Genomic DNA, 10,000 nt, shown 5'->3' with positions numbered 1-10,000 from the left:
GTAGGATCATAATGTAATGCCTGATCGGTTTATATATATAATTTATTTGAATATATATCTAAATGTTTTTATATATCTATATATTTGTGTATTATTTAAATATTTATAATATATAATCCTATTTACATAACATGAAATGTATTTATATAATAATTTATCATCCAAATATTTGTAAAATACATTTTTTTTAATTTTGTTTAAAGAATTCTCAGCAATACTGCATTAATTTTATCAAACATACAGTAAAAATGTGCAAAATTATTACATAAATCATCTGTTCTCTGTGAATATACAGTAAAGTGTCATTTATTCCTGTGATCAAAGTGAATTTTCAGCATCAGTTTCAGACATCATGTTCGATGTCGAGATTTTTACACATGAAATTAAATTAACTCTCTTGATTCATGTTTCTGGTCTTATTGTGACTCGCTGGTGATTTCTAAAGTGTTGTTCTGGTCTTAAATGTGATCACATGCTCCACTTCTGACGCCGAGAGCGATTAAAGGGTTAGTTCACCCAAAAATGTAGATTGTGTGATTAATGACTGAGCCTCATGTGGTTGGACACCCGTCAGACCTCCGTTCATCTTCAGACACAAATGAAGATATTTTAGTGTAAAGCTGATGCTCTGAAAGGCCTCCATTGGCTCAACTTTACACTCTCAAGACCCTTAAAAGACACTAAAGACTAAAGTTACAAAGTCCATCTCACTACAACGGCTCTACAATAACTTTATGAAGACCAGAATAGTTTCTGTGCGCAAAAAAACCCTAAATAACGACTTATATAGTGATGACGATTTCAAAACACGGCCTCATGAAGCTTCGAAGCGTTATGAATCAGTGAGTCGATTCAGCAGTTTGAAGCGTTATGAATCAGTGAGTCGATTCAGCAGTTTGAAGCGTTATGAATCAGTGAGTCGAATCAGCAGTTTGAAGCGTTATGAATCAGTGAGTCGAATCAGCGGTTTGAAGCGTTATGAGTCAGTGAGTCGATTCAGCGGTTTGGAGCGTTATGAATCAGTGAGTCGATTCAGCAGTTTGGAGCGTTATGAATCAGTGAGTCGATTCAGCGGTTCGGAGCGTTATGAATCAGTGAGTCGATTCAGCAATTTGGAGCGTTATGAATCAGTGAGTCGATTCAGCAGTTTGACACCCGATCCGAATCATGATTCGACTCACTGATTCATAACGCTTCAAACCACTGAATCGACTCACTGATTCATAACACTTCAAACCGCTGAGTCGACTCACTGATTCATAACGCTTCAAACCACTGAATCGACTCACTGATTCATAACACTTCAAACCGCTGATTCGACTCACTGATTCATAACGCTTCGAAGCTTCATGATGCCGTGTTTTGAAATCGTCATCACTATATAAGTCGTTATTTAGGGTTTTTTTGCGCACAGAAACTATTCTCGTCTCTTCATAAAGTTATTGTAGAGCCGCTGTAGTGAGATGGACTTTGTAACTTTAGTCTTTAGTGTCTTTTAAGGGTCTTGAGAGTGTAAAGTTGAGCCAATGGAGGCCTTTCAGAGCATCAGATTTACACTAAAATATCTTCATTTGTGTCTGAAGATGAACGGAGGTCTGACGGGTGTCCAACCACATGAGGCTCAGTCATTAATCACACAATTTACATTTTAAGGTGAACTAACCCTTTGGCATGAGCATGAGTTGAGACGTCAGATCTGTGTTTGTCCTCAGCGTACCGCGAGCCGTACCTGTTCGTCACGTACTTCAACTCTCTGGACGTCATCGAGGTTCAGAGTCACTCAGCGCTCGGGTAAAGTGCCGCCCACTGGGCCCATTCATGCTCTGCTTGTGATGTGTGTTGGAGACTCTTAATGGAGTGTGTGTGTGTGTGTGTTCAGGCCACATGCTTACGCACACCTGGACATCCCCAACCCGAGGTACCTGGGTCCCGCCATCTCCTCCGGCGCCGTGTATCTGGCCTCGTCCTATCAGAACAAGCTGCGGGTCATCTGCTGCAAAGGCAATCTGAGCCAGGAGGGGGCGGCAGAAGCACAGAGGAGCGGCTCCACACGCAGGTCAGGGCTCAAGCTTCCTGTCATGTGACTGAGCCATCCTTTACTGGGCTGAACCATTGGGGCGGTTCTCATAAATATAGTGTGTGTGTGTCGGGCAGAAACCTTGTATCTCTGCAAACAGATTATTTGAATTATTATTGTTTTACGTTATGGCTGTACAAAAGCCCATATTTGACCTACTGAATATATTTTTGGCCCAAGTGTCCTTAAACACTAACTTACTATACATACTCATAGACATCCCTTCAGATTCCAATTACTAGCCAAAAGTTCCACCAAAGGATTTAAGGTTTGTTTTTTTGTTGTTGTTTTTTTCACATGTTATGGCTGTCCATATTTGACCTACTGTATATATTTTTGGCACTAGACTCCTTAAACACTAATTTAGTATACATACTCATAGACTTCCCTTCTAATTCCAATTACTAGCCAAAAGTTCCACCAAAGGTTTTACAATTTTTTTTACATAAAAAAAAATATATATATATATATATATATTATGACTGTACAGAAGTCCATATTTGATCTACTGTATATATTTTTGGCCCTAGATTCCTTAAACACTAACTTACTATACATACTCATAGACTTCCCTTCAGATTCCAATTACAAGCCAAAAGTTCCACAAAAGCTTTTTTTTTGTAAATATTATCCCTTCTAATTCCAATTACAAGGTTTTTTTGTTAGTTATTTACATGTTATGGCTGTACAGAAGTCCATATTTGACCTAGTGAACATTTTTTTGATGACCCAAGTGTCCTTAAACACTAATTTACTAAATATACTCATTGACTTCCCTTCAGATTCCAATTACAAGCCAAAAGTCCCACAAAAGTTTTTTTTTTCTTACACTGATACTGGGGCTTTTTATATGGTCATTTTACCAAAATCAAGCTCAAATGAAGGTTTTCCACCAGCGAATGTTGGAGAATTTGGGACATTTGTGCATCACGTCTCGTTTTCATCAACGTTTAGGCTATAACGGGTGAACAAACTTTGTTTAAAGGGGCCAGATTCAATGTTGTGGACACACCCGGGGCCGGTTACTTTACTATTATATATATATATAATATATTAGGGCTGTCAAAAGATTAATCGCGATTAATCACATCCAAAATAAAAGTTTGTGTTTACATAATATATGTGTGTGTGTACTCTGTTAATTATTATTTATATATAAATACACACACACTCATGTATATATTTAAGAAAAAAATATTATTTTTATATATAAACCATTTATATTTATATATATTATAGATTATATAAATGTATATACAGTATATACATGCAAATATTTCTTAAATATATACATGAATGTGTGTGTATTTAAGACAGTTTTGCAGAAGAAATCGCCAAAACCAAATCTATAAAGGGATTGAAAAATAAATTCATGTTCAAGGGAATCAAAAGCTTTATAAAAATCTAAAAAAAGAATAAAACTTTCATCACTAATCAGTTCGTTATTATGTAACAAATGTAAAACAAGGCGTATATTGTTAGCAAAATGCCTCATATTTCATCTATTATTGTGTTTAAAACACGTTTAAGTCTTTTGGCCACTAACAAAGCTAATATCTTCTAATCACAGTTCAACAAACAGATTGGACGGCAGTTGTCAATCATAAGAATATCTTTCTTTGGTTTGGGTATTAAAGTAATCACTCCCTGTGATAGAGTAGGTGGAAGTGTGTCAAGAGCAATACTCTCCAAATAAGTTTTAAATAAGAAAGGCGCAAACTCTAGAGCAAAATCTCTGTAGAGCTCGGCTGTCAGCCCGTCTGTGCCCGGGGACTTACTGTTTTTGAGAGATTCGATAGCCTCAGTTATTTCGTCAATAGATAAATCACTATCACAGGAGATCTGATCTTCATCAGATAGAGTTTAACATCTCTCAAAGACTGGAAAAAAGACAAAGCAGAGTCCTTGCAATATTTACACATGTACAGATTAGAACAGAAGTTTGCACAAAATGTGCTGATTTCCTTAGGCTCAGAAATAAGATTACTGTTGATTTTTAAAGAGTTAATAGTTAAATTTCTAGAGTTGAAATCTGCAGTACTGTGTTCTCCTTGCTCTGGCCATCTTCTTCTAGAGCGAATAAAGGAGCCGTCGGCCTTATATTTATACACAGAGTCATACTGATCTTGGAGATCGCTAATTCTACTAACTCCGCTTCTGAAAACCATCCTGCATTTTCCCAGAGAGTGTCATTATTTTGGAAATGAATCTCCTCTTTGCGTCTTCTACATTTAGTTTAGAAATTCCTAGCACATTTACTAATTTTGTGTTTCAGAATCTCCCAATTTAGGCCGTATTTATTTTCCTTTTGTGCTTTTCTCCAGTAATATTCAATTAGAAGTCAAATGTTTTTTCATGCTTCAGTAAAGAAGAGTTCAGCTTCCAATATGAGGCTCTAGGTCTTAAAGAAGAAAGAACTAAAGGGGATTGGATATGAATTGCTTTATGATCAGTCATAGGGGAAGGTAGAATCCTGACATCAACTTTAAAATCTTTGACAGATTGTGAAACAAGCCAATAGTCTATACGAGACTGTCTAGAATAACTTTTGTTACTCCAAGTATAGCATTTAATATTCGGAAATTTCTCCCTCCATATATCAATAATATCAAATGTATCCATTAATATGTTTAATTTCGAATTAGTAGAAGCAGATTGTTTAGGTAGACTATCTAGATTATTATTGGGCACAATATTAAAGTCCCCACCAATAAAAATGAAGGCATTTGGGTATGCATTAAGCCACAGCAGAATTTTCTCTTCTATTGCTTCAAGCAGAGAGTCATTCTCATGCGAACCATTATAACCATAGATATTAATTAATATTACCACAGTATTGTTTATATCGATGACCACAAGCAGGAAGTGTCCACTCGGACGGCTAAAATTATGCAAAACGTCTCCAGCAAAAAGATTTTTCAAAGTCAAAACTCGTGAACCGTGAGACATCCAGACATCCTTGATCCACTGATTTCTCCAAAAAGCAGCATCACTGGCAACGGAGTGAGACTCTTGAAAAACACTAAAATCAGTCTTGAACGATTTGGCATACAGGAACAAAGCCTTCCGTTCAGTAATGTCTCTTAGACCCCTGGCATTTAGTGAACAGAAATAGACATACAGAATGAACTCTTAACGATGAACAGCAAACAACACTGGAGTTTACTGAGGTAGAAAACACAGCAGCAGCAGCTGACGACAAGGCCAAGTCAAAGGAGTTTACAGCCATCAGCAGTGTCCTGATCTAGCCTGGGTGGCCATACTCAACTCTAGTCAGAATATGAGTCTGGTCCGCTCCATTGAGCTTTGATTATGGGGCGTGTTTCAACCGAGCCAGGAAAGACCTCAATTGGATAGACCCACAACCAATCAGAGCAACGGAGCGACGCGTAACGTTAGTTGTCAAATGTCAACAGAACTCAACTGCACTGTTACCAAGTCTGTGTTTTTCTCCATGTCCGCGGGTTGAAGTGACCCCAATTATGTGATTATATAAACCCAGGAATGCGAATTTTAGCTGCCAGCCCTGCCAAAATAACATATATTTTACCCCCCAAATGCCTTTTTTTCCCGGAGAACCCCCCCTGGAAAGCTATTGGGCTTGTTTTTGGCTTAAAACAGCCCAACCGCTGGGTTAAAACAGCCCAACCGCAGGGTTAAAACAGCCCAACCGCCGGGTTAAAACAGCCCAACCGCCGGGTTAAAACAGCCCGACCGCAGGGTTAAAACAGCCCAACCACAGGGTTAAAACAGCCCAACCGCAGGGTTAAAACAGCCCAACCGCTGGGTTAAAACAGCCCAACCGCTGGGTTAAAACAGCCCAACCGCTGGGTTAAAACAGCCCAACCGCTGGGTTAAAACAGCCCAACCGCTGGGTTAAAACAGCCCAACCGCTGGGTTAAAACAGCCCAACCGCTGGGTTAAAACAGCCCAACCGCAGGGTTAAAACAGCCCAACCGCAGGGTTAAAACAGCCCAACCGCAGGGTTAAAACAGCCCAACCGCAGGGTTAAAACAGCCCAACCGCCGGGTTAAAACAGCCCAACCGCTGGGTTAAAACAGCCCAACCGCAGGGTTAAAACAGCCCAACCGCTGGGTTAAAACAGCCCAACCGCAGGGTTAAAACAGCCCAACCGCTGGGTTAAAACAGCCCAACCGCAGGGTTAAAACAGCCCAACCGCCGGGTTAAAACAGCCCAACCACAGGGTTAAAACAGCCCAACCGCTGGGTTAAAACAGCCCAACCGCAGGGTTAAAACAGCCCAACCGCAGGGTTAAAACAGCCCGATCGCCGGGTTAAAACAGCCCGATCGCCGGGTTAAAACAGCCCAACCGCCGGGTTAAAACAGCCCAACCGCAGGGTTAAAACAGCCCAACCGCAGGGTTAAAACAGCCCAACCGCAGGGTTAAAACAGCCCGATCGCCGGGTTAAAACAGCCCAACCGCCGGGTTAAAACAGCCCGATCGCCGGGTTAAAACAGCCCGATCGCCGGGTTAAAACAGCCCAACCGCAGGGTTAAAACAGCCCAACCGCAGGGTTAAAACAGGCCAATCGCCGGGTTAAAACAGCCCAACCACTGGGTTAAAACAGCCCAATCGCCGGGTTAAAACAGCCCAATCGCCGGGTTAAAACAGCCCAATCGCCGGGTTTGTCCATTTTCAAACCAATTTGGGTTGTTTGTAGCCTGGCGTGGCCATACTCAATTCTAGTCAGAATATGAGTCTGGTACCGCTCCATTGAGCTTTGATTATGGGGCGTGTTTCAACCAGATAAGACCCACAACCAATCAGAGCAACGGAGCGACGCGTAACGTTAGTTGTCAAATGTCAACAGAACTCAACTGCACTGTTGCCAAGTCCGTGTTTTTCTCCATGTCCGCGGGTTGAAGCGACCCCAATTATGTGCTTATATAAACCCAGGAATGCGAATTTTAGCAGGCAACCTTGCCACAATAACATATTTTGCCAACCAAACGCCATTTTTTTCCGGAGAATCCCCCGGAACGTTATTGTTTTGGGCTATAGTTTTGAGTAGCAATTGTGCGCGACATTGCAAAAACACTTGGAAACCCTGTCTGCACGCACGCTGGATTAAGTAACGTTACAAGAAAAAGATGAGTGTAAACGATCTTTGGCAGTAATAAAATTATTTAAGGATACACAGAGTACTTACCAACACGATCATCGTTTCTGAGAGAAATAGTGAAGGTGAACGCATATACGAACAAGTTCTCCGTTTAGGATAAGAGCAAATTCAACCCAAGAGCCTTCGATGACGTGATGATTACGCTACTGTTGATCATCTGTCCATCATCGTCTAAAGCCCGCCCTGATGATTTCATTGGTCTGTTCGGGCATAATTCCTCCTCAATGGAGCGAGTCCAGACCGAATTGCCCCGAGCAAAACAAATTGTGGGCGGGGCTAAATTCGGCTGGAATTCAGGCTAGTCCTGCTCCATAACAAAAAGGTAGAGCTCAAAAAAACCCTCTTAGAATGAAGTAAGCAGTTTGAACAAGCTTACGTAGGGTTAATTTCGGAGCCATCGATAAAAGCACGCTGGCCCACAAAATGCGCTCTAGCTCTTCCGCTGCTCGCGGGCCTTTTCAACAGCTGCATCCTTCAAAGCAGTGAGATCCTCCGTAAACCGAAGACCGTTCGCACGTAGGAACTCTGACGACATCGCCGCTCTCGTAACACGTGAGGAAAACTGGATAATGATCGCGCGCGGCCTTGGAGTATTCAGAAGTTTCTTCCCACTGCGGTGGACACAGGTTTCTATCTCGCCAGTTAGAGTTTTGCCCTCAGATGCGGATAGATTCGGCTCTAATATTTTCTTTTTCTTTTTCAGGAACTCCATGCAAACGCAGGTTCCATCGGCGAGAATATCTTTCCAAGTCTGCGCAATGCACCATCTTCTTTTCCTCAGTACTAAGTCTGGCTTCGACGTGGCCGACCTTCCCCTTTATATCATTCAATTCTGCGCAAACAAAGTCCACAGTTTTTTTAAACCCTTCAATTTTAAGAGCGTTGTCCCCCACCATTTTTTCCAGGGCATCCGAGCGATTCTTGATCAGTTGAGAGAGAGTAGAAATCACGCTGTCGTCGTCTGCTTTGCCCTTCTTTAAGGGGGGCTTACCTGGGCTCTCAGGAAGGGTGTAGATAAGAGGATCTCACAAAAAAAAAAAATAATAATAATTAAAAAAAAAGAGGATCTCACTGGGAGACGCATAACTATGGCAGCTCACATTGTCAGATACACGTGTTGCACGCGACATCTCTCTTTCTTTTCTTTTGTCTGAAGCAGATTTCATCTTTACAGTATCGAGGGGCACTGTGATGTAATTATAGAAGTTAAAACACGTCACAGGATCATAAGTAATATTGTTTGGCTGTTAAAGTAGATTTGTCAGCGGAGCACGAAAAATGCAAACTCAGCAGGAGGACGCCATCTTGGCTCCGTCCCAGCTGCTCCTATTTTCTCGTTCCAGTCAGTGTCACCACAGTAAACACATGATGATGATGGTGAATTGTTTGTAAAGTGTTTGAACTGAATGGGCTCAGCTGATTTGCAGGTTAGTGTGGTTGATTAAGTCTGGCATACAAGAAATAAAAATTAAATAAACTGCTTTAAAATTTCCAGGTAAAGTCGGTATGCCTAAAAACAGAAATGGAATAATCACATGAAAATTAAAACTGTGTATTCTTCACTGTATGCCGTATACTCCACTGATTCTTATATCAGGCTGCTAATGCAGATCTTTACATTCACTTAAGACAAAACCACCCGTTTATGTGTGTTTTTGACACTTTAAAAATAAATGCAATAAGACGCTAATGATTCTGTTTAGTACTCGCGCTGACAGCTGGCCTTAGGTGTGTAACACCATTTTAAACTGGCAATAATTGAAGAGATTTGCCAGAAGAAGCAGCCATGATGATCAGCTGATTTGTACGAAGGCATTCATGTAACATTAGTTTCACATAAATATGGGGATTCTTGAGGAAAGCAAACAGTCCTTTATTAACCAATGCATTGCAGACAAGCAGAGACGCTCCAAACTGAGTGCGGTGGGCGGAGTCATGAGCTTTGACTGACAGTTTGAGGAGCCAATGGAGTGATGAGGTTTAGTCACATGCTCTTTTTGACCCTCTGGAGCTCTTGGTTTAGGGTTCGCATTGGTCTTCTTCCCGCTCATAAGTGACCGGACACATAAAAATTAATCTTCCTCCACTCCAGTAAAACCAATGCAATTTATTTTTCTTCAATAATATTTTTTCTTTTTAAATTTGTATTTTGAGATGATTTGATGGTATTTTTTAATATTTATGCAATAATTTTTGCCATTGAAAATTATTAAAAAAAATATTTTGTTGTAATTATTGCAGTATTTCAGGTTAAACTAGAAAATAGGTTAGCACAGATTAGCGCCTCTTTTGGAATTATTTCAGAAATCCTGCAACCATGTGTGTGACCACTAGAGGCTTGAGGATTCACTAGTTCTCTTTTGAACACATTTAAGGATATTTTTTTTTTTTGTGATAGATTTGAATATATATTAAAAAAATCTCAAAGACTATTTATTGTAAAGTTTTAGATGTTTTTTGTTTGTTAGAAATATAGTTTTTTTTCCAGTGAATTTGTGTTTTTGCAGATTTCCCATTCAGTTCCTATAGTGGTCATTTTTGACCGAAGTGGGAGTATTTTTTTTTAACGACCACTTAATTTTTTTGTGTTTATGCAAATGCAAGAAAAGTCACCAAGTTTACCAAAACACCAGAGGGTTAAACATGCAAAACCATGAGGGTGACCAATAATAATGATATAAAAATGATCAAATATGGAGATATGAGGTTCCTGCCCATGTCCACAATTCTCCATTTACAGTGGTTAACATTAGTTTAATATATTAGAGACATTAGATGA

At 40.1% G+C, this 10,000-nt stretch overlaps 1 protein-coding gene across 1 annotated transcript in view; it reads left to right on the top strand.

Annotated features, from left to right (window-relative positions):
* Positions 1-10,000, top strand: part of cita (citron rho-interacting serine/threonine kinase a) — a gene marked incomplete at its 5' end in the record, with an annotated part of 157,909 nt that overhangs the window by 138,278 nt on the left and 9,631 nt on the right. The window contains 2 exon segments of the mRNA XM_079814231.1: positions 1,713-1,791; positions 1,880-2,056. Coding sequence (XP_079670357.1) covers positions 1,713-1,791; positions 1,880-2,056 — 256 coding nt within the window.

This window comes from Gobio gobio (genome assembly GCF_949357685.1).
Source record: "Gobio gobio genome assembly, chromosome: 4".
NCBI classification, from domain to species: domain Eukaryota; kingdom Metazoa; phylum Chordata; class Actinopteri; order Cypriniformes; family Gobionidae; genus Gobio; species Gobio gobio.
Note: the sequence above shows the minus strand (reverse complement) of the source record. Positions and strands in the feature narration are given on the sequence as shown.